Raw genomic sequence first — 26,183 nt, 5'->3', positions numbered from 1 at the left:
GCCGTTGTTTAAGAAGGGTGGCAGGCAAAAGGCAGGGAATTATAGGCTGGTTAGTTTAACATCTGTTGTAGGTAAAATGTTAGAATCCATCATCAAGTAGGAAATAGCGAGGCATCTTGAGGGGAATTGCTTGATAGAGCAGACGTAGCACGGTTTCGTTAAGGGGAAGTCGTGTCTGACAAATTTACTGGAGTTCTATGAGGATGTGTCTAGGGCAGTGGATAGAGGAGAGCCGGTGGATGTGGTCTTTCTTGATTTTCAGAAGGCGTTTGACAAGGTACCTCACAAGAGGTTATTGCAGAAGGTAAGGGGGCATGGAGTTGGGGGTAGGGTGTTAGCGTGGATAGAGGATTGGTTGTCAAATAGGAGGCAGAGAGTGGGGGTTAATGGGTGCTATTCGGATTGGAGTTGGTGACTAGTGGAGTGCCCCAGGCGTCGGTGCTGGGGCCTCAGCTATTTACCATTTATATAGATGATCTGGAGGAGGGAACCGAGTGTATGGTGTCGAAATTTGCTGATGACACCAAGATTTGTGGAACGGCAAATTGCGCGGAGGGTGTGGAGAGTCTACAGAAGGATCTAGATAGGCTGGGCGAATGGGCCAGGAAATGGCAAATAGAATTTAATGTTGGCAAGTGCGAGGTGGTCCACTTTGGTAGGAATAATGGTAGGAAGGATTATTACTTATGTGGCGAAAAACTGCAGCAGGCAACGGTGCAGAGGGACCTCGGGGTCCTTGTGCATGAGTCGCAAAAACCCAGCCTGCAGGTGCAGCAGGTGGTCAGGAAGGCGAATGGGATGCTGGCCTTCATAGCGAGGGGGATTGAATATAAAAGTAGGGAGGTCTTGCTGCAACTGTATAGGGCACTGGTGAGGCCGCAGCTGGAGTACTGTGTGCAGTTTTGGGCACCGTACTTACGCAAGGATATTTTGGCCTTGGAGGGAGTGCAGAGGAGGTTTACTAGGCTGATACTGGAGTTGAGGGGGTTGAGCTATGAGGAGAGGCTGAATAAACTAGGCTTGTACTCATTAGAGTTTAGAAGAATGAGGGGAGATCTCATTGAGACGTATAAGATGATGAATGGGATGGATAGGATAGAGGTGGAGAGGCTCTTCCCGCTCAGAAAGGACAGTAGGACTAGGGGGCACAGCCTCAAGATAAAGGGGGGGCGGTTTAGAACGGAGTTGAGGAAGAACTACTTCACTCAAAGGGTGGTGAATCTCTGGAATTCTCTGCCCGTTGAAGTGGTGGAGGCTGCCTCGCTAAATATTTTTAAGATGCGGGTTGATAGGTTTTTGATAAGAGAGGGGATTAAGGGTTATGGGGAGAAAGCGGGAAAGTGGAACTGAGCCACGACAGATCAGCCATGATCTTATTGAATGGCGGGGCAGGCTCGAGGGGCTAGATGGCCTACTCCTGCTCCTATTTCTTATGTTCTTATCCCATACCTCATCCTTCCAGACTCTATCAACTACAGATCCAGATTCTCAGATGCTGCGCATGTATCAAGTATTTCCCTGCTTTGTATTCTAGTCCTTTCAAAATGAATCCTAGCAGAGGGTCCTCTGTTATATAGAATGAATATTGAAAGATTTACAGTCTGACCCTCCATTATTTCCAATTCCCGGGCCCTCAACACCCCATCTAGGCTGTAAATGTTCTATTTTGTTTATAAGAAGTGTTGGACTGAAGGGGGTTAAGTGAAGCTGTTTGTTTAGTGACTGGAATTGATGTGAGTCTCCATGGATCTGATTAGTGTGTCTAGAGGGTTTTCCCTCTTCCATTAATAAGGGACTCCGTTCAATGTGTTGTCCCATTGAGTCAGCGGGAGAGACAACTCCAACACTAACAGAAATCAGCGGCTGTGGAGAGAGAGGGAGGGAGAGATCAGAATCTGGGAGCAATGGATTGGAACGTTCCAACAATGGATCAGAATCTGGGAACAATGGACTGGAATGTTTCAACAATGGATCAGAACCTGGGAACAATGGACTGGAATGTTCCAACCAAGGATAGGAGTTTATCCTATTATATTTTTATGTTTACTGCAGATTATTCGTGGATAACATTAGGTATTCGGATTGAATATCTACTGTACATGATTCAATACTTTTACTATCCCCTCCTGGCGATTGTTGGTGTTCCAGGTAAGTCCCTGGCTGGAATTGTACCAGTCTGACTGCCATGGGAATCGAAGCAGGCGAGGAGGGGAGTATGAGAAGGCTTGTTGAACATGGGTGGGATTTTGCAGTTTCAGGAAGAGTGAGGCTGTAAAGTCCCATTCCCTGTGTCCAGTTCCTAATTCTAGGAAGGCTGTTTAATTTTCTTGTCATTTACTGAACTGGGTTTGCTGCTCTTGTTGTTTCTGTTGAATCTTTGTATCCAGTTATTCATTCTTTCAGCAACTGACAAATGTCCCCCAGGACCTATGGACGAAGATGCCTTCTGTGACCTGTGACTTTCATAGACCTGTGGCCTCAAACACTATTCTTTTGTGAGAAAAAGATTGACACTGAATCCTTTAATCTTCCACATATAGTATCGGGTTAGTAAGTTCGCCGACGATACGAAGGTTGGTGGTGTTGTGGATGGTCTGGAAGGATGTCAGAAGTTGCAGCGGGACATAGATAGGATGCAAGACTGGGCGGAGAAGTGGCAGATGGACTTCAACGCGGATAAATGTGTAGTGGTCCATTTTGGCAGGACCAATGGGATGAAGGAGTACAATGTCAAGGGTAGGAGTATTAGCTGTGTTGAAGAGCAGAAGGATCTTAGGGTCCGGGTCCATAGGACTCTTAAATCAGCCTCGCAGGTGGAGGATGTGGTCAAGAAGTCGTATGGTGTACTGGCCTTCATTAATCGAGGAACTGAGTTTAGGAGTCGGGAGGTAATGCTGCAACTTTATAAGACCCTTGTCAGACCCCACTTGGAGTACTGTGCGCAGTTCTGGTTGCATCACTATAGGAAGGACGTAGAAGCTATTGAAAGGGTGCAGAGGAGATTTACAAGGATGTTGCCTGGATTGGGAGGCATGCCTTATGAAGATAGGTTGAGGGAGCTAGGTCTCTTCTTCCTGGAGAGACAGAGGTTGAGAGGTGACCTGATAGAGGTTTATAAAATGTTAAGAGGAATAGATAGGGTGGATTCTCGGAGGCTATTTCCCAGGGCTGAAATGGTCGCTACAAGAGGACACAGGTTTAAGGTGCTGGGAAGCAAGTGCAGAGGAGATGTTAGGGGAAAGTTTTTCACTGAGGGTGGTGAGTGAGTGGAATCGGCTGCCGTCGGTGGTGGTAGAGACAAACTCGCTGGGGTCTTTTAAAAGACTTCTGGATGAGTATATGGGATCTAATGGGATTGGGAGTTACAGATAGTTCTATGGCCTGGTAGGTATAGATATGATCGGTGCAACTTGTGGGCCGAAGGGCCTGTTTGTGCTGTAGTGTTCTATGTTCTACATATAAGACCAGTTCACTGCTAATCACCCACCCAGTCACCAGGCCACATAATCCATCCACAGAACTCTTTTTACCCTCTGCATGAATATCACTGCACTGCTAATAACCCATGCAGTCACCAGGCTGCAGCATCCATTGTATCTGTCACATTGCACAGCAAGATCTCACAGAGAGATCTTTCATGTTTTGAAAAGTTTGAAGTTTATTCATTACAAAGGACTAAGAACAGTACAGCACAGGAAACAGGCCCTTCGGCCCTCCAAGCCTGTGCCATTCATTGGCCCAACTAGACCATTCTTCTGTATCCCTCCATTCCCAGTCTGCTCATGTGACTATCCTGATAAGTCTTAAATGATCCCAGCGTGACCGCCTCCACCAGCCTCTGTAAAATACATCCTTCTGATGCCTGAGTTAAACCTCGCCCCCCTCACCTTGAACCTGTGACCCCCTCGTGTTTGTCACCTCCAACCTGGGAAAAAGCTTCCCACTGTTCACCCTATCCATACCCCTTATAATTTTATACACCTCTATTAGGTCTAACCTCATTCTCCGTCTTTCCAGGGAGAACAACTGCAGTTTACCCAATCTCTCCTCATAGCTAAGACCCACCATACCAGGCAACATCCTGGTAAACCTTCTCTGTACACTCTGTCTAAAGCCTCCACATCCTTCTGGTAGCGCAGCGACCAGAACTGGACACAGTATTCCAGATGTGTCCTAACCAACGTTCTATACAGCTGTAACATCAGACGCCAAATTAACTTTAACAACCTCACTGGGCTCATTCCCCAGTAGAGCCCCCTCTCTAGTTGGGCTATCTACATATTGTTCCAAAGAACCTTCCTGTACGCACTTTACAAATTCCTCACCGTCCAGACCCCCAGTCCTAAGCACTTTCCAGTCTATACCAAGGAAATTAAAACCTCCCACTACAACAACCCTATTTTTCTGCACCTATACAGGATTAGTGCCATAAGCCAGCGAAAATCAACACTGCAATGAAGTTACTGTGAAAATCCCCTTGTCGCCACCCTCCAGTGCCCGTTCAGGTACACTGAGGGAGAACTTAGCATCAATGCCATCTACCCAGTACAAATTTGTGAGTATGGGAGGAATCTCCAGACAGAACAGATGGAAGAGTTTATGTCTGTGTTGTGTTGTTTCCTTAATCAGGCTGGCTGCTTTTGCAGAGCAGCAGGAAGTGTAAACAGTCTCAACTGGTGGGAGGTTGGTTTGACTGATGGACTGGGCTTCATTCACAAAGCTTTGAAGTTTCTTGCACTCACGAACAGAGAAGGAGCCCATACCAAGCTGTGATACAGACAGAAAGAATGGTGCTTCTGTAAAAGTTGGTGAGAATTGTAGCTGACATGTTACATGTCCTGAGACCTCTGAGAAAGTAGGGACATTGGTGGGCTTTCTTAATTATTGGGTCATCATGGAGGGAGCAGGACAGGTTGTTGGTGATCCATATCCCTAAACATTTGATTCTCTCAACCATTTCAACTTCATCCCATTGTTGTAGACACTGAGTGGACCTGAGTCCACTCTGCTTCCTGAAGTCGATGACTATCTCCTTTGCTTTGTTGACATTGAGGAAGAGATTATTTTGGCCTCACCATTTCACCAGATTCTGTCTCTTCCTTGTTCTTGTTTGAAATCTGACCCACTGCAGTGATGTCATCAGCAAACTTGGAAATTTAGTTGGAGGGGAGTTTGGCCATCGGTGTATAAGGAGTATGGTAAGGGACTGAGGACACAGTGTTGTGGGGCACCGCTGGTCAGGATGATTGTGCAGGAGGTATTTTGACTGTCTTTACTTATTGCTGTCTGTCAGGATCAAATCACAGAGGCAGGAGCCAAGCCCCAGGCCACAGACTTTGGAGATGAGTTTCATTGGAATAATGGTGTTAAAGGCTGAGCTGTAGTCAATAAACAGAAGTCTGTGATATAGGGTTGACTGTAGGGACAGAGCGATGGTGTCTGTAGACACATTCATGGAGATAGGTGAACTGTAGTGGATCCTGGCAATCTGGAACACTGGAATTGATTCATACCATAACTAACCTTTGATACATCACATAAAATTGGATATATGTGTCACTGGACAATAGTCTTTAAGGCAGGCTGTTTGGTTTTTCTTTGGTAGCAGTCTTGGTTTGAGTTTTTCTTTTGAGTCTTGGTTTGAGTTTGGTGCATAGATCAGCAACTTTCCTACTGAGAGAGGACTCACTAAGTTTCACTGGGGCAGCAGCAAATACACTGGGCACTATGGACGGTAGCTATACTCTGAACCCTGCAGCTTTGAAAGCAAACCCTGGTACTCGTGTTCTGTGCCATTTGAGTGTGAGATTATTCTTTCTTCCTGTGTCGTGCTAACGGTGGCCACAACACCATGGTCTTCTCTCCAAGGTACAGTCCTGTGTAAACATAATAGAGTCAGAACTGTTGAGGCATCTGGATCTCCCTCTGCCAACTGTTAGTATTGTCCAGAGGAAAGGGTGAAACCTGGATTCTTTGGTATCAGCTCTGCTGCAGGGGTTGTCAGTGAACTGCCTGACAGATGGCAGACAGCCACCTCCAGGACTCCACCCTGGATTTCTGTCAGGGTTTACTCCCTTATCCTCCTTATTTCCCAAATCCTCCACAAGGTAGAGGGGCTATTTACCTGCAGCTGAGTGAGAGTCAATGTTGAGGAAAACTCTCATTCCAATGTATACCATTGTGTCGCTATCATGGAGCAGCACGGTGACAAAGTGGTTAGCACTGCTGACTCACAGCATCAGGGACCTGGGTTCAATTCCAGGCTTGGGTCAATATCTGCGTGGAGTTTGGACCTTCTCCCTGTGCCTGTGTGGGTTTCCTCCAGATGGTCCACTTTCCTCTCACACTGTAGAAGACACGCTGGATTTAAAAAATATATAGATTTAATTCTTTTGTGTGTGTGTGTGTATACATTTTTTTTAAATTTTAATCTGTCCTCAGTCTAAGTGGTAATTTCTTCCCCTGAATCATGTCTAATTTTATTCTTTATTTCCCTTCCTGACAGTGAACATAATCACAATTGCGACACTGATGAACAGAAACTGTGGTCTGTCCAAATGTGTCACTCGTTACCTGGTGGCCATGTCAGTGGGGGATCTACTGGTCATTATCCTCGACCTGATATTGAGACACATTCCCATTCTTTATGGGGAACAGTTTTATTTCCTGCTGTCACTCCCCGTGTGTAACATCCACGCCGTCCTGCTTTATGCAGCCACTGACTGTTCTGTCTGGTTCACCGTCACTTTCACCTTTGATCGATTTGTGACCATTTGCTGTCCCAAGCTGAAAATTAAATATTGCACTGAGAAAACGGCCACTGTGGTTCTGAGAACAGTGACGGTGCTGAGCTGTTTAAAAAACATTTTCTGGTATTTTATGTTATTAAAAAGATATCAGATGATGAACGTTCCCTGGTTTTGTGCTTACACGGGGTCTGTTGTGTATTCTCCGGTCTGGGTAACAATCGAGTTCCTCCACAATATTCTAACCCCATGTGTCCCAATCGTCCTGATTCTGCTGCTCAATGCTCTCACCGTCAGACACATTTTAGTGAGCAGCAGAGCCCGCAGGAAACTTTGGACTCACAGCAGTGGGGAGAATCCCAGAGATCCAGAAATGGAGAGTCAAAGGAAATCCATCATTTTACTATTTGTTATCTCAGCCAATTTCATCCTGTTATGGTCGACATTAATGTTTTTTTCTATATGGATTTGGATGTATGAATTGGGCTATCAGTCGTTATCGTTAGACCTTTTTGTTATGGAATTGGGCTTAATGCTGCAACTGACAAGTTGCTGCACAAATACTGCCATTTATGCTGTGACACAGACTCACTTCAGGCAGCAGCTAAAAGATCTGCTGAAATATCCCCTTACTGCAATTCTTCAATTCAATACACCCTGAGAGGAAACTACAACTGCAAGATCCCTGACTCTTCCTGATTGGCATTCATACGGTAAACAACAAAACAGCCTCACAGAGACAGAGGACATGACAGTAGAGAGAGTGGGCAGAGTCATTAACATTGAAAGACAGACAGAGACTGGGACAGGCACAAAGACCTGGAGAGGGACAGATTTTGAGAGATTTTCTATCAGATACAGTGAAAAAAACAGAGAGAGAAAGGACAAGGACAGAGAGAAATTCTCACAGAGCGAGAGAAACGGGGATAGAGAGTGGAGGAAATTGTGAGGGAGATGAACATGGAATGAGAAAGGGAGACATAGGAAGACAGATGGGAGGACATAATAAGAAAGGGAGAGGGAAATTAAGAGAGAAAGGGAGACAGAAAGGGAGGCAGGGGGAAATAGTCAAAAGCAGAGCAAAACAGAGATACCGAGACAGAGAGCATCAGTGAATGGGAAAGAGTGAAACTGAATGAATACAATGCTCACAGCAAGAGCAAAAAACATTGTGAGGTGGAGGGAGAAAGAGGAATAAGAAAAGGGGAGCAGAGACAGTGAGGGAGAGAGAGATGGAGACGGCATGGGGCAGGGAGAGTGAGACTGAGAGGGAGCGGGGAGACCAAGGAAGAGGATAGGGAAAGGGAGACTGAGGGAGAGGCAGAGAGACAGTAAGAGAGAAAGAGCAACTTACAGTGAGATAGAGAAAGGCACGGTTACATTTGTGATCTTCCACAATGTATTTGAAAGAACATTTGTGAATTTGCTTCTTCTCCTGACTGTAAGGAATAGAAGGGGTACATGATTGAGAACTCATGGTGAATAACATTAGTTCAAGTCTTTACCACTTTTTAACCTGAATCTGTTTCTACATGTTAGATATACAGATCATATGTATATTTTAAATCCTTTATGATCTTGCGATTTGATTGGTCTGTGGGAATAAAGTGCAGTGGAACTTGATTCATTCACACTTTTCTATTTATTTCCATGATCCAAAGTTCTCCTTTCACTCCACGGAAATTCTGTCCTCTTTCCGGGAATTGCAAACAAAATAATTAAAACTTGCTGAATTACAGGCAAAAGAAATAAAGGAGGCAAGGGAAAGGGAGCAGGAAAAACAGAGAGACTTGTTTCTCATCGGTAACTGGCCTTCAAATGTAAACGTCGGATACTGTTGGTGGAGGTAAAGGGCAAAGTACAGTCTGAGGGTAGTGATGAGGATTGTGAGAGAATGACGGGCAGAAAATAAATCAGGAGATAGAAAAGGCAATGTTACAATAATCATGGGGGATTTCAATATGCAGGTGGACAGGCAAAATCAGGTAGGTTGTGGATCCCAAGAGAAGGAATTTGTGGCATGTCTAAGGTGTTTTTGGAGCAGCTTGTGACAGAACCTAATAGGGAACAGGCAATTCTGGATTTGGTGATGTGTAATGGGACAGACTTGATTAGGGAACATAAGGTGAAGGAACCCTGAGTGAGCAGTGACCACAATAGGATAGAATTTACCCTGCAGTTTGAGACGAAGGAGCTGGAATCAGATGTAACGGCGTTAGAGTTAAATAAAGGTAACTTCAAAGACATGACATAGAACCCTATAGTGCAGGTAGAGGCCCTTTGGCCCATCGAGTCTGCACCTAACACAATCCCACCCAGGCCCTATCCCCATATCCCTACATATTATACCTACTAATCCCTCTAACCTACACATCCCTGGACAGTAAGGGGCAATTTCTTAGCATGGCCAATCAACCTAACCTGCACATCTTTGGACTGTGAGAGGAAACTGGAGTACCCGGAGGAAACCCACACAGACACGAGGAGAATGTGCAAATTCCACACAGACAGTGACCCGCACTGGGAATCGAACCCAGGACCCTAGAGCTGTGAAGCAGCAGTGCTAACCACTGTGCTACCGTGCCACCCAGTTGTTGAGAATTATTCACGAGACACAACAGAAATTCATCCCATGGAGGAAGAAACATGCGAAGGGGAGGATGAAGCATCCATGGCTGATGAGGGAAGTCGGGGCAGCATAAAAGCAAGAGACAGAGTGGCAAGGATTAGTGGGAAGACAGAGGATTGGGAAATCTAAAAAAGCAATAAGGAGGGTGAAGACGAAATGTGTATGTAAGCTCGCTAGTAATATAAAAGAAGTTAGGAAGAGTATTTTTTTCAATATATAAAGGTTAAGAGAGAGGCAAAAAAAGCCACTGGGCTACTGGAAAATTAGGCTGGAGAAGGAATATTGGGAAACAAAGAAATGACTGATGAACTGAATAGTTAATTTGCATCAGTATTAATGGTAGAAGACAGCAGTGGGATGCCAGAGCTCCAGGAGATTCAGTGGGGCACAGGTGAGTGCAGTGACCATTACTGAGGAGAAGGTTCTGGGGTAACTGAAAGGTCTGAAGGTGGATAAATCACCTGGACGGGACGGACTACGCCCCAGGATTTTAAAATAGATACCTGAGGAAATTGTGGAGACATTGATGGTGATCTTTTAGGAATCACTGGAGGCAGGGATGGTATCATGGGACTGGAAAGTAACTAATGTAACATTGCTGGTTAAGAAGGGAGGGAACAGATGGGAAATTGTAGGCCTGTTAACCTGATTCCGGTCAGTGGCAAGATTTTACAGTCCATTATTAAAGATGAGATTGCAGAGTACTTGGAAGTGTGGGAGGAAACCGGTGAAAACCCACACAAACACGGGGAGAATGTGCAGACCCTGCCACAGACAGCTCCTCAAAGTGGGAATGGGGTCCTTGGTGCTGTGAAGTAGCAGTGCCAACCACTGTGCCACCCACCTCCCCCCAGCACCCAACAGGGGCACCACAAACTGGACAATTTCTGAGCTGATTGTCACTGGGAGGGACTGTGGACACAACATGGGGACACATAAGGAGAACTTTCAAGTCTTCTTCACCATTCTATTGGATCAGGGTTGATTTGTGGGTCAGCTCCAACCCTTCCATCTTTGACCCACCACCTTTTAGATTTTTTATGGAAGAGGAATCTATATATTCTGATCTTGGGACATTTCAGTTGAAATTCCAGGAGCAGACACACAGCCTCCCTCCTTTCCCAGTGTCTCTGAGCAGCTGAACTTGGGGATTCTTTGGGGCAGAGACTCTGCTGCTGCTGCTGCTATTTCCCTTCCGGGCCACCAGGTGCTGCTGTAACCCTCCCGGCCGCTGCTGCTGCTGCTGCCGCTGCCAATGTCACCTCTTGGCGGCGCTCTCGGGGGACCGCTCTCCGTTGGAGGAACATCCGGGGCCTGTAGAGAGGGGGCGGGGCCAGCCGCCATGTTGCCGTGACGTTTCACCAGCCCCGCCCCCCAAAACCCACCGTTTATTTTATGGAAACATAAAGAGAGAGAAAGAGAAACCGACTGCTGAGAAAGTGAGAGAAATTCCGAGGCGGAAATCCCGCGGGAATGATATTAAAATTAAATTAAATATTAAAGATACTTTATAAAGTGGTGGAACTGCGCATGCGCCTTACGATCACCCACAGCACACCGCGCGGGGATGTTTTTTTTTAAACCGGGAATTAAAATTTAAAAGGAAACGGTGCTGCCGAGAACGGAGAAGGAACCGAAAGTCTGACGGTTGAGGAAGTGAATAATAATCATCATGGTTCAAAATGTAGAAAGATTCAAATCAAGCTGTCTGTGCGCCTGTGCGGGAGCGGCAGTGACGCCGCGTCTCCCCTGGCAACGCAAGATGGCCGCCGGCCAGCCCGTCTCCCCTGGCAACGCAAGATGGCCGCCGCTGTGATTGTGGCGCAGGCGCGGTGAGGTGCTGCCTGCTGCCCCATTGTCCAGACTGCCCCCCAGTGGATGTGGTGGGGAGATGCAGCAACAATCCCAGTTTCAATGGGGGGAGAGAGGCTGCAATCTGCTCCCTGTTGTTCACTCCTCTTCACCCCCAGTCCCAGCATTGCAGAGTGTTTAAACAAGAGAGGGCATGGTCACAGCAGCAGCACCTTGACCTTCAACACCCTCCCCCAGATATCAAACTTCCCCCCACCCCAAACCCCACTTTAAATCATAGGGTCTCCGACAGCGCATCGAGTCTGGGTCAACACAACATCTGACCCTATTCCTGAACTGCACACACTTACCCTCTAACCTGCACATCTTTGGAGAATTCATCCACCTAACCTTTGGGGGAGAAAACCGCAGCACGCGGAGGAAACCCACGCATAAGAACATAAGAAATAGGAGCAGGAGTAGGCCATCTAGCCCTTCGAGCCTGCCCCACCATTCAATGAGATCATGGCTGATCTGAAGTGGCTCAGTTCCACTTTCCCGCTTTCTCCCCATAACCCTTAATTCCCTTGCCTACCAAAAACCTATCTACCCGTGTCTTAAATATATTTAGCGAGGCAGCCTCCACCACTTCAACGGGCAGAGAATTCCAGAGATTCACCACCCTTTGAGTGAAGAAGTTCCTCCTCAACTCCGATCTAAACTGCTTCCCCCCCCCTTATCTTGAGGCTGTGCCCTCTAGTCCTGCTGTCCTTTCTGAGCAGGAAGAATCTTTCTACCTCTACCCTATCCATCCCTTTCATTATCTTATACGTCTCTGTAAGTTCCCCCCTCATCCTTCTAAACTCCAACGAGTACAGACCCAGTCTATTTAGTCTCTCTTCATAGTCCAACCCCCTCATCTCCGGTATCAGCCTAGTGAACCTCCTCTGCACTCCCTCCAAGGCCAAAATGTCCTTGCGCAAGTGCGGCAACCAACACAGTACTCCAGCTGCGGCCTCACCAGTACCCTGTACAGTTGCAGGAAGACCTCCCTGCTTTTATATTCAATCCGCCTTGCTATGAAGGCCAGCATCCCATTCGCCTTCCTGATCACCTGCTGCACCTGCAGGCTGGGTTTTTGCGACTCATAAACAAGGACCCCCAGGTCCCTCTGCACCATAGCATGCTGCAGCTTTTCACCCTTTAAATAGTAGTCCCTCCTACTATTATTTCTGCCAAAGTGGATAACCTCACACTTGCTAACATTATACTCCATCTGCCAGGTCCTCGCCCACTCGCTCAGCCTATCCAGATCCCTCTGCATACTTTCCAAACCCTCCATGCAATTTGCTTTTCCACTCATCTTCGTGTCATCAGCAAATTTTGTCACTCTACACTCAGCCCCCTCCTCCAGATCATCTATATAAATGGTAAATAGCTGAGGCCCCAGCACTGATCCCTGTGGCACTCCAGTAGTCACCAAGCGCCAACCAGAATAGCACCCATTATAGCGAGGCACCAAGTAGCGAGGCATCTTGTGAATTGTTTGATAGAGCAGACGCAGCACGGATTCGTTAAGGGGAAGTTGTGTCTTACGAACTTATTTGGAATTCATTTGAATTCATTTGGAGTACTGTGCGCAGTTCTGGTCGCCTCACTATAGGAAAGACGTAAAAGCTATTGAAAGGGTACAGAGGAGATTTACAAGGATGTTGCCTGGACTGGGAGGCATGCCTTATGAAGTTAGGTTGAGGGAGCTGGGACTCTTTTCCCTGGAGAGACGAAGGTTGAGAGGCGACCTGATAGAGGTTTATAAAATGTTGAGAGGAATAGATAGGGTGGATTCTCAGAGGCTATTTCCCTGGGTTGAAATGGTCACTATGAAAGGACACAGATTTAAAGTGCGGGGAGGAAAGTACAGAAGTGATGTTAGGGGTAAGTTTTTCACTCAGAGGGTGGTGAGTGAGTGGAATCGGCTGCCGTCAGTGGTGGTGGAGGCGAACTCACTGGGGTCTTCTAAAAGACTTCTGGATGAGTATATGGGATTTAATGGGATTGGGGGTTATAGATAGGTCTATGGATTGGTAGGTGTTGATGTGATTGGCGCAACTCGTGGGCCGAAGGGCCTGTTTGTGCTGTAGTGTTCTATGTTCTATTGGAATTCTATGAGGATGTGACTAGTGCGGTGGACGGAAGGGAACTGGTGGATGTGGTGTTTCTCGATATTCAGAAGGCATTTGATAAGGTGCCGCACAAAAGGTTGTTACAGAAGTTTAGGGGGCACAGAGTTGGGGGTAAGGTGTTAGCATGGATAGAGAATTGGCTGTCTAATAGGAGGCAGAGAGTTGGTATCAGTGGGTGCTATTCTGATTGGCGGTTGATGACTAGTGGAGTGCCCCAGGGATCGGTGCTGGGGCCTCGGCTATTTACCATTTATATAGATGATCTGGAGGAGGGGGCTGAGTGTAGGGTGTTGAAATTTGCTGATGACACAAAGATAAGTGGAAAAGCAAATTATGCGGAGGGTGTGGAAAGTCTGCAGGGGGATCTAGATAGGCTGAGCGAGTGGGCGAGGACCTGGCAGATGGAATACAATGTTAGCAAGTGTGAGGTTATCCACTTTGGCAGGAATAATAGTAGGAGGGATTATTATTTAAAGGGTGAAAAGCTGCAGCATGCTACTGTGCAGAGGGACCTGGGGGTCCTTGTGTATGAGTCACAAAAACCCAGTCTGCAGGTGCAGCAGGTGATCAAGAAGGCGAATGGGATGCTGGTCTTTATAGCGAGGGGGATTGAATATAAAAGCAGGGAAGTCTTGCTGCAACTGTACAGGGCACTGGTGAGGCTGCAGCTGGAGTACTGTGTGCAGTTTTGGTCGCCGCACTTGCGCAAGGATATTTTGGCCTTGGAGGGAGTACAGAGGAGGTTCACTAGGCTGATACTGGAGATGAGGGGGTTGGACTATGAAGAGAGATTGAATAGACTGGGTCTGTACTCATTGGAGTTTAGAAGGATGAGGGGAGATCTTATAGAGACGTATAAGATAATGAAGGGGTTGGATAGGGTAGAGGTAGAGAGATTCTTCCCGCTCAGAAAGGACAGCAGGACTAGAGGGCACAGCCTCAAGATAAGGGGGGAGCAGTTTAGATCAGAGTTGAGGAGGAACTTCTTCACCCAAAGGGTGGTGAATCTCTGGAATTCTCTGCCCGTTGAAGTGGTGGAGGCTACCTCGCTAAATATATTTAAGTCACGGGTAGATAGGTTTTTGACAGACAAGGGAATTAAGGGATATGGGGAGAAAGCGGGAAAGTGGAACTGAGCCACTTCAGATCAGCCATGATCTTATTGAATGGTGGGGCAGGCTCGAAGGGCTAGATGGCCTACTCCTGCTCCTATTTCTTATGTTCTTATGTTCCTCCTAAATTCTCATCCAAATCAATAACATAAATGCCAAATAACAGTGGACCTAGTACCGATCCCTGAGACACACCGCTGGTCACAGGCCCCCAGCTTGATAAACAATCCTCTTCAACCACGTTCTGTCATCTTTCATCGAGCCAATTCTGTATCCATTTGGTTACCTCTCCCTGGATCCCGCGAGATTTCACTTTATACACCAATCTACCATGAGGTAACTTGCTAAAGAACTTGCTAAACTCCATTTAGACAACATCAATAACATTACCCTCATCTACCTTCTTGGTTACCCCTTCAAAAAACCCAAACAAATTCCTGAAATATGACTTTCCACTTTTAAAGTCATACTGACTGTCCCTAATCTGTTCTTGCCTCTTTAAATGCCCGTACATCCCATCGCTCAGAATACCTTCTGACAACTTACCCAGTACAGATGTTAGGCTCACCAGCCTCTCGCTCTCAGGATTCAACAATACTTCATTTAACACAGACACGATATTTGCCTCCCTTTAATACTCAGGTATATCACCTGTGGCTCTCAATGTTTCAAATATCTTTCCACAGGGCCCACAATTTCCTCCCTAGCCTCCCAGAACGTCATGGGATACAGCACATCAGATCCGGAGATTTATCTATCTTGATGTGATTTAAGATTTCCAACAACTACTTATCTGTAATATGTAAACTCCTCAAAACCTCACAACATCTGTCCACAGGTTCTGTGAATGCATGCCAATTCAACAATAATTAGTGATAACAAATATTCATTTATCATCTCACCCATCTCTTGTGGATTCGCACATCGATGACGTTGCTGACACATACTCGGCCCTATTCTCTCACGGGTTACTATTTTGTCCTTTCCGTATTTGAAGAATCTCTTTAGATTCTCCTTTGCCTTGTCTGCCTAAACAATCTTGCACCCTGCTTTTTGCACTCCTGGTTTCTCTCTAAACTTTCCTCCTTCATGTTGTTTTTCATTGTTAAATGTAAATATTGTTCACAGATTATTGTGAATTTGCCATTCCTGTTGTTTGTTTTACAATTTAACAACAGTTTCCTTTTTTTAAATAACTTCCAACAGATCAGACCACTGTTCCTCCCTGGGTTTCATCGATTTCCTCATATTTCTTCCAAATCGCGACAATGAATAATTTAAATCCAACATTCCAGGTTTTCCTCTGCAATGGGATATGTGCTCATGAGGTTTACAACTGTGGTTTTATAGTAATGGCAAAATCAATTAATCAATTGTGGGAATAGGAGCCTCGAAAGAATGATGCTAACAAGAGACAGGAACATCACAGGGGTTGGTGTAAAAAGTGGGACTTCAGTTTATGGTGTGTAGCTGATAGATCTCGAACAGGGCAGCCTATGTTGATGTTGGACGAGTAAAAACTCGTGTTCTGAGACAGTCAGAGAGGAGTAGAGTGTGAGATTTGACATAGCAGCAGCAGGGCACTGTGTGTTAATGTTGCTGCGGTGCTCCTGATTATTTAATAAGATTTTTAAACATTAGGCATTGAGGCACAGGCGTAACAAGGAGCATAGAGTTAAATTATTCTTTCAACAAGATCATAAGCTAGCAGAGAATCGTTTACACATATAAATGCAATAAGAGATATAGACAAGTAGTTATTATTTAAAACATATATTCTCATATTTGATATGTAGCGTACAAATCCTTTTTTTCACTTTAGCCAAAGGCAAATTATCACAAGGTGTAATGGTAAAGACAAATAGTTCAGAACCTAAACCCTGGGAAGTTTAGTGTCCGCAAAACTCATCAGAAAGTTTCATATTGTAACTTCATGACTTGCTTCTTCATTGTCCAGACCTAGGAGGGAAGCTTGCCCAGATGTGGGTCCACATGGCTCTAAAGTTTGGCAATTTTCCAGGAGGAATATTCACTTTGACCCCGATAGTGAGTGTCTCGGGTGTCCTGCCAATAGGAAAGTGATAGGCGTTCATACAAGCATTTAAAGGACAAAAATATACCTCATTATACTGGATGGCAAACTAGAATTGGCTGAAGTGCATGTCAGGGATTATTGTTGATAAGTATATACTAAAGATGGTTGTTGCTAACCCCATACAAGGCAGGAATAATAACATTATTTTTCATCTGTTCTGAATTGTAAACATCAGATTTATTCAGTGTGGTCCTGCTGCTCCATTTGAGAGCTGCCTCGACCTTTCGATGATCACTTGGCAGCTGCTGGTGAAATAAAGTTTGGTCATTTGTTCGGAAACTCTGGCTTTGTGAATGTTCTATGGTCTGAGATTTCCTGACAGTTCTGGTCAACACGGCTACCCCATCAATAGGCAATCAGGAGGATATAAGATCTGAATTTGCATAATCAAAAACCTTCAGGAAAAGTTTGTAACATGTGAACTGTCTAAAGGTGTTCAGTGTTTTAAATGCTATAGGCTTTTCGTTTTTATTAACCTGTGATCGTTAATATATAACAGATTGTCATTGACTTTATGAAGTGTAAAGGAGAATATGTCCCTGTCTACATCAAGGGGGATGAAGGAGAAAGGGTCGAGATCTTTATGTTTTTAGGTGCCCAGATCACCAACAACCTGTCCTGGTCTCTCTCTCTCTCTCTCTCTGTTCCCCACCGCCACCAACCTCCCCCCCCCCCCCCCCACCCACCGCCCACAATGTCCACACGATAGTTAAGAAAGCCCACCAACACTTCTCCTTTCTCAGGAGAAGAAGGAAATTTGGCATATCAGCTACAGCTCTCACAAACTTTTACAGATGTTCCATAGAAAACATTTTTTCTGCTTGTATCACAGCTTGCTATTGTTCCTGCTTTGGCCAAGACCACACGGAACTACAATAGGTGGTGAGTGTAACCCAACCCATCCCACAGTCTCCAATCCATTGGCTCTGTCCACACTTCCTGTTGCCTCAGCAAAGTAGCCAGCATTATTAAGGAGCACAAACACCCTGGACATTCTCTCTTCCACCTTCTTCCATCGGGAAAAAAACATACAAAGACATGAGGCCATGTACGAATCGACTCAAGGCCAGTTTCTCCCCTGTTACTTTCAGACTTTTGAATAGACTTACCTTGTTTTTAGTTGATCTTTCTCCACATTTTAGCTATGACGGTAACTCTACACTCTACACTCTCTCATTTCCTCTCTATGAACGGCACTTTTTTGTCTTTATAGCGCAAGAAACAATACTTTTCCAGCGTACGATAGTACATGTGACAATAATGAATCAAATCAAATCATCATCATAATCGTTCTGAAATATATTTATCACAATTTTAGATGACTCAATGTTTTGTACAGAGTGCAAACCTTTTATGGCAGCTGATTCAAGTTTCCCTTTGGGATTAATGATACCCTGTCATTTACCCAGCTGAATTCTGTAAAGGATGCAGCTCTTTGTTTCGGGTGGGACAAACAATTCAAGTGTTAATCAGATTGATATTCTGTTTAACATAGAAACATAGAACAGTACAGCACAGCACAGGCCATCTGGCCCCCAATACGCCGAGCTATGTCCAATCCCAAGATCAAGCTATCCCACTCCCTATCATTCTGGAGTGCTCCATGTGCCTATCCATAACTGCTTGAAAGTTCCTAAAGTGTCCGACTCCACTAGCACAGCAGGCAGTGTATTTCACACCCCAACCACTCTCTGAGTGAAGAATCTACCCCGGACTTCCCTCCTATATCTCCCACCATGAACCTTACAGTTCTGCCCCCCTAGTAACAGCGATACCAACCCGAGGAAATAGTCTTTGCATGTCCAATCTATGTATCCCACTCAGTGAACTGTGTGACAAGTACAAGGGGCAGAGAGTGGGTTTAATTTGAACAAAAGTGATTCCAGCCACCATCCCCCTACACCTCCAACCCGCAACATGTACCCATTTTTTGTTCAGTTCTGAATTCACCTCTTGTTTGCGTTCGTCCATTTTCACAGCCCATCAGTTTGCACTGATCTAATTCGATATGGGATTTCCCGCAGAAAAATAGGGACCAGGAAACATAAGAGGCTTTGATTATTTTCCATATTCAGCAAACACATCACGAGTTTAGACAACTCGTGCTTTTATCTTTGCATTGAAACAAACAGAGATGATAACAGAAATAAAGTTGTACAGAGCAAGAATACAATAACAAAAAAAAACATAATGATTATAGCTTTCTTGTGAGCCTGGAGTCCATAATCATAAATCCACTGGTGTGTGCCTTCACAACTCAGAAGGCTGAAGTTGAGATGGGGCGGGGGGTGGAGGAGGATTCTCTTTTTCAGAGATAAATTCTGTTATTTGATGTATCTCTTTGACAGCAAATTCTGTGATCAATTCACAATTAATTCTAACATTGGACCATGTACAGATGTAGGTAGTATGAGATTATCTATCATTTCGACCTGGTAACACTGTGTTAGTTTATCTTTTGTTGCAATGAATTTAAAAGCAGTTTAATAGCCAATGCAGAGGTGAAGAAATCTGTGTTCCAATAGAGAAACGTAATTCTCAGTGGCAAAATGAAATACGCGTTATCAGGATATGTAAAACTTTCTAAGCACACAGAGTTGAATAAACTTTCAGGTTATTTCTACAGCGTGCATGAGTGATGCGTACATGAGCATGTTTTAGCAATTAATTGTGTTACTGAGCTCGAGATTATTGCCTGGGGTCCATGTTGGTGTTTGTTTTGATACCTTGCTGGATAATGATGCACATTGCATTTTTATTCAGTTGTTTTCAGATACCTGCCGAGGGAGATCAGCCTCACTCCCTCAGTCATTCTCACTTATTCACTCAGTCGGTCAGTCGGTCTTTCTTGTTCAGTTAGCCTCACTCTCTCAGTTAGTCTCCATTTATCTTTTGGCCTGTCTGCCTTATTCATTTGGTCGGGTAGTCGGCCTCACTGGCTTTCTTGGACATTAGTTTATGTGTTTATTCGTCACAAGTCACATTAACGCAGCAACAAAGTTACTGTGAAACTCCCTTAGTCGCCGCAGCCTGGTGCCTGTTCGGGTCAATGTGCCAAACCAACACGTCTCTCAGAATGTGCGAGTAAACCCTCACAGACATGGGAAGAAGGGGAAAACTCCACACAAACTGTGACCAAAGCCAGGATTCGAACCCGGGTCCCTGGCTCTGTGATGAGCAGTGCTGAGTATTTTGCTACTGTGCCACCCAGTAAGGTTCACTCAGCTGGATGGTCAGACAGTCTCACTCCTCATTCAGTTTGTATTACTCTCTCAGTCACTCAGTCAGACTCACATTCTCACTCAGCGAGTAGGAGTCACTCGCCATTCAGTACCTCACTCACTCAGCCGGTCAGCCTATCTCTATGCTCAGTTGGTCAGTTGACCTGTCTACTTGGTCACTCAGCCTCGATCGGTCACTCTGTCTTACCCGTTCTGTCAGTCAGCCTCGATCGCTCGGATGGTCAGTTGGTCTTGCTCACACAGTCAATCAACCTCGTTCCATCAGTCAGTCAGCCTCGCTTGTGAAGACAGTTGCCCTTTCTCACGTGGTGAGTCTCCATTGCTTGTTTGGTCAGTTGGTGTTGCTCATTCACTCAGTAAGTTGGCCTTGTTTGATCAGACAGTCAGTTCGCTTCACTCAGTTGGTTGGTCATTCGGACTCACTCAGCTGGTCGGTTTCTCAGCATTTCTTGTTCGGTTAGTTCGTCAGCCTCACTCCCTCAGATGATCAGTCAGCCTCACTCACTCACTCACTCACTCAGCCTCACTCACTCAGTCAGCCTCACTCCCTCAGATGATCAATGCACCTCACTCACTCACTCACTCGGTCAGCCTCACTCCCTCAGATGATCAGTGAACCTCACTCACTCACTCAGTCAGCCTCACTCCCTCAGATGATCAGTGCACCTCACTCACTCAGCCTCACTCCCTCAGATGATCAATGCACCTCACTCACTCACTCACTCGGTCAGCCTCACTCCCTCAGATGATCAATGCACCTCACTCACTCACTCACTCGGTCAGCCTCACTCCCTCAGATGATCAATGCACCTCACTCACTCACTCACTCGGTCAGCCTCACTCCCTCAGATGATCAGTGCACCTCACTCACTCACTCAGTCAGCCTCACTCCCTCAGATGATCAGTGCACCTCACTCACTCAGTCAGCCTCACTCCCTCAGATGATCAGTGCACCTCACTCACTCACTCAGTCAGCCTCACTCCCTCAGATGATCAGTGCACCTCACTCACTCACTCAGTCAGCCTCACTCCCTCAGATGATCAGTCAGCCTCACTCCCTCAGATGATCAGTGAACCTCACTCACTCACAGCCTCACTCACTCACTCAGTCAGTCAGCCTCACTCCCTCAGATGATCAGTCAGCCTCACTCACTCACTCATTCAGTCAGCCTCACTCCCTCAGATGATCAGTCAGCCTCACTCACTCACTCAGTCAGCCTCACTCCCTCAGATGATCAGTGCACCTCACTCAGTCAGTCAGTCAGCCTCACTCCCTCAGATGATCAGTCAGCCTCACTCCCTCAGATGATCAGTCAGCCTCACTCACTCAGTCAGCCTCACTCCCTCGATAAATAAGTTAGCCTCGTTGTCTCGATCAGTCAGCCAGTGTCACTCAGTCAGTTGGTCAGTTGGCCTCGCTCCTCAATATGTCTGTTTTCCTCAATTGCTAAGTCCGTCATTCATTCAGACCATCTTGGTCAGTCAGCCTCTCTCGCTCGGTAAGTTGATAACTCGGACCTCTCACTTGCGAGCTTACATAAGAACTAGGAGAAGGCGGAGGCCGATTGGCCCCCTCGAACCTGCTCCTCCGTTCAATAAGTTCATGACTAATCTTCCCGTGGACTCAGCTCCAGTTACCAGTCCCCTCACCATAAACCTTAATTCCTTTAATGTTGAGAAATGTATCTATCCTTGCCTTAAAAAACACCCAATCAGGAAGCCTCAACCGCTTCACTGGACAGGGAACTCCACAGGTTCACAACACTTTGTGTGAAGAAGTTCCTCCTCAACTCAGTCTCAAATCTGTTTCCCTGTTTTTGAGGCCATGCCACTGGAATTAACTTCCCTGTTTCTAGTTTATCTATTCTCCTTATAATCCTATATGTTTCTATAAGATCTCCCCTCATTCTCATTCTCATTGTCATTCCAATGAATATTGCCCCTGTTCACTCAATCTCTCCTCATAAGCCAATCCCTTCAACTCCAAAATGAACCCAGTAAATCTCCTCTGCAGCCCATCAAATGCAAGTGTAACCTTTCTCATTTAAAGAGACCAAAACTGTAGAGCTGGCCTCACCAACACCTTCTAAAGCTGCATCATAAGCTCACTGTTTTTAAGCTTCACCCTTCCAGCAATGAAGGACAACATTCAATCTGTCTTCTTAATTATCTGCTGCACCTGCAAGCCAAGTCCTTGTGATATTTGCACAAGGACACCCAGATCCCTCTGCGCATCAGAATGCTGCAATCTTTTACCATTTAAATAATAGTTCACATTGCTGTTATTCCTACCAAAATGGATGATCTCATGTTTATCAATATTGTACCCCATCTTCCAGACCCTTGCCCACTCATTTAGACTATCCAGATCACTTTGAAGACTTCCAGTATCCTCTGCACACTTTGCTCAAACACTCATCTTAGTGTCACCTGTGAATGCTGACACATTGCATTTGGTTCCCAAATCTAAATCATCTATATAAATCATAACCGATTGCAGTCCTAACACTGATCCCTAAGGCACATCACGAGCCACTGATCGTCAACCAGGAAAAAAACACACATTTACCCCCAGTCTTTGCTTTCTGTTAGTTAACCAATCAACTGCCCATGATCATACATTACACTTTTATCTTATTTAACAGTTGTCAGTGCAGCAGCTTGTCAAATACCTTCTGTACATCCAGATACACCACATCCACAGGTTCCCCATTGTCCAGTATATATGGAGTATTCTTAAATAATTCCACCAAATTAGTTAAACATGAACTTTCCTTCATGAACCCAAGATACATCTTACCAATGGGACAATTTATATCCAGATGACTCGCTGTTTTTTCCTTGATGAAATATGCAAGCATTTTCCCTATTACATACGTTAAGTTGACTGACCTATAGTTACCTGCCTTTTGTCTGCCTTCTTCTTTAAACAGTGGCATCACATTTGCTGTTTTCCAATCTGTGGGAACAACCCCAGGGTCCAGCGAATTTTGGAAAATTACCATGAGTGAATTGCTAATTCTCGCACAATTTCCTTTATTACCCTGGGATGCATTCCATCAGGACCAGGAGACTTGTCTACCTTTAGCCCTATTCATTTGCCCAACACTACCTCTTTTGTGATAATGGTAGTTTCTCGATCCTCAACTGCCACAGATGTTTTATCATCATTTTTTGGCATGTATTTTGTGTGCTTCACCTTTTATGCGTTTTCTTTCAGTTTGATACCCTCCTTCATTTCCTTAGATACCCCTGGCCGATTATCTCTTTTTCTACAGTCCTTCCTGATCGCAGGTATATAAGTTTACTGAGCACTATGAAGGATTGCTTTGAAAGTCTTACACTCTTCCTCAATTGTCCAAACATAAAGTTTTTGCTCCCAGTTTCCCTTAGCCAATGCCTCCCTCATCCATTTGTAGTCACATTTGTTGAATCACAAGGCACTGGTGTTAGATTTTACCTTCACACGCTCCATCTGTATTTCAAATTCAACCATACTGTCATCGCGGTTTCCGAGAGAATCCCTCACTGCAAGATCATTAATTATTCCTGTCTCATTACACAGGACCAGATCCAGGACAGTTTCCTCCCTCATAAGTTCAATTACATACTATTCAAGGAAGCTATCGTGGATACATTCTATGAACTCCTCCTCAAGGCTGCCTTGGCCAACTTGGTTTGTAAATAGAAATCCCCCATGATAATTGCTGTAACATTTTTACATGAAAATATCTGTTATTTATTTGTTTATTTCTCGCCCCACTATTTTATCATTATTTAGTGGCCTATACACTATGCTTATCAGTGACTTTTTCATCTTACTATTTCTAATTTCCACCCTAATGGATTCAACCATTTTTTCCAAAGAAAATATGTCATCTATCACTATCACCCTGATGTCATCCTTAAATATCAGAGCTACACCACCTCCCTCACATTCCTGTCCGTCCCTCCAAACAGTCCGATCCCCCTGGATATTTAACTCCCAATCTGGATATTTAACTCCCAACCTTGACCATCCTGCAACCATGTCTCTGTAATGACCATCAAAACATTGTCGTTCACAATGATCTCTGCCATCAATTCATTTCCCTTGTTTCGAATGCTTTGAGCATTCAGATAAAGTGTCCTGATGTTTTTTTTTAACCTTCATTTTGAATTCTAACACTTCCTGAGTTATCCTTCCTTTTAAAATATTCCCTGATTTTTGGTGTTGTTGGCCTCACTTGCTCAGTCAGTCAGCTGGCCTTGCTCAGCTTGTGGTTGATGGTGCTGTACTGCATCTGTCTGTACAAACTCAGTTACCTCACATTCTAGGTACCTCCCTCCGCTCCCCCTTCCCCCCACTCCCCCCACTCCCCCTTCCCCCCACCCCCCACCCCCACCATGAACCACTATACCTGATAGAGGATTGCTACCCAATCTGTGTAAGGGATGAAGATGATGAACATGGTGACTGGCTAATGCAGTGGCAGAAACCTCAGGAGGCTGGTGAGGGGTTTTGGAAGGAATAATGTAGAGGGGAGTTACATGATAAAGGGTAGACCAATTAAGAGTATAGAAATGTAGACGGACCTGGGAGTACAAGTGCTCAAATCTCTGAAGGTGGCAACTCAGGTGGAGAAGGTTGCGAAGAAAGCCTATGGTATGCTAGCCTTTATAGGAAGGGGTATAGAGTATAAGAGCTGGAGTCTAATGCTACAATTGTACAGAACGTTGGTTAGACCGCATTTGGAGTACTGCGTCCAGTTCTGGTCACCTTACTACTGGAAGGACATGGAGACTCTGGAGAGAGTGCAGAGGACGTTTACCAGGATGCTGCCTGGTATGGAAGGACTGGTTAAGAGGAAAGATTGGGCAAATTGGGGCTCTTTTCCTTAGAAAGACAGAGATTAAGGGGGGACCTGATAGAGGTGTATAAAATAATGAAGGGTATAGATAGAGTCAACAGTGGCAGGCTTTTTCCTAGATTGGAGACAAATATCACGAGGGGCCACGAGCTTAGGGTGAGGGGGGAGAGGTATAATTTGGATGCTAGAGGGAGGTTTTTCACACAGAGGGTCGTGGGAGTATGGAATGTACTACCAAGTAAGGTGGTGGAGGCAGGCACGCTGGACTTGTTTAAGGTTTACTTAGATAGGCACATGAGCGAAATAGGGATGGAGTGTTATAGGAGACGGTTTTAAATAAGGGTCAGAGCCTCGGGACGTTACTGGAAATCTAATGTTACATGTGTTGATGCTTTGTCTCTTTTACTCTGCAGGTGCGTCAGTCCACCTTGTTGTCTAACGAGAGGCATGCACACGGTGGGTCGTGTGTGGGCTGCTCTTGGATGTTTCGAGAGTGGCCTAGTACTTCACATCGATTGTGAGTGCTTCAAACTGGACCAGCAGATGGGCACCACAACAGCTCAGTGACTATCACTGCTGGCTGTGCAGATACATGGATTTGGGCCGGTGTCTGGGAGTTTGCGCATTCTCCCTGTGGTTGCGTGGGTTTTCTCCGGGTGCTCCGGTTTCCTCCCACACCCCAAAGATGTGCTCTTAGGCTGATTAGTGTAACAAATTGTCCCTAAATTATTTTCCCCTGAATCTGGTTTCCAATGGGAGTACCATAAGCATAGATGCGGGTCAAGGGTGGTGTAGGAAAAATACATTGTTAAGATGGCGGCGCAGGCTAGTTGGGCTGAAGGGCCTGTTTCCAGTGCTGTGTTGTTCTTTGTTCTAGATGGCAAATGTCCCATTTCTGTCCAGAACCACAATGATGGATAGGTGAAGTGATCAGTTGCAGAGGAGAGCTGATGACAATGTTCCATCTGTCCAATGAGTATAAGGATGTTTGTTGTCATATTGTTTGAATGTCCAATAGGAAAATATGGAGGCTGTGGGGGTGTGTGTCTCTCTCAGCCTTAAATGAATTGAAGAATTTTAGTGAAGGGAAATTTCAAGACGTTTTTCATCTGCTGTCTGAACTGAGTCTGTGCCACAGCATAAATTGCAGTGTTTGTGCAGCAACTCAGGAGCTGCATCATGAAGCCAAATTCCCTAAAGCAAGAGGCAAAAGGTTCAGTGTGGTACTCCAACCACGAAAGCCGTTCAGAGGTTGTATAAACCATGGTTATTGACCATAACAGAATGAAATTGCCTGATATTAGAAGCAGTAAAATGATGGAGTTCCTTTGACTCTCCATCTCGGGGTCACTGGGATTCTCCCCACTGCTATGAGCTCGGAGTCTCCTGCGGGCTCTGCTGCTCAGTAAAATATGTGTGATGGTGAAGCCATTGAGCAGCAAAATCAGGACAAATGGAACACATGGGTTCAAAATGTTGTGGAGGAACACGGTTGCTACCCAGGCCAGAGATTCCTCAACATAATTTGTAAATCT

The 26,183-nt window shown here is 45.3% G+C and overlaps 1 protein-coding gene across 1 annotated transcript in view; it reads left to right on the top strand.

The window, feature by feature from the left end:
• Window positions 1-11,175: 11,175 nt before the first annotated feature.
• The window catches only part of LOC145337414 (putative G-protein coupled receptor 139), a 50,868-nt gene continuing 35,860 nt past the window's right edge, over window positions 11,176-26,183 (top strand). The window contains exons 1-2 of the mRNA XM_080182188.1: window positions 11,176-11,207; window positions 23,019-23,092. Coding sequence (XP_080038314.1) covers window positions 11,176-11,207; window positions 23,019-23,092 — 106 coding nt within the window. The remainder of the gene's footprint in view (window positions 11,208-23,018; window positions 23,093-26,183) is intronic.

Source organism: Carcharhinus amblyrhynchos, unplaced genomic scaffold (genome assembly GCF_965287045.1).
Source record: "Carcharhinus amblyrhynchos unplaced genomic scaffold, sCarAmb.v2.hapA scaffold_48, whole genome shotgun sequence".
Taxonomy (NCBI): domain Eukaryota; kingdom Metazoa; phylum Chordata; class Chondrichthyes; order Carcharhiniformes; family Carcharhinidae; genus Carcharhinus; species Carcharhinus amblyrhynchos.
Note: the sequence above shows the minus strand (reverse complement) of the source record. Positions and strands in the feature narration are given on the sequence as shown.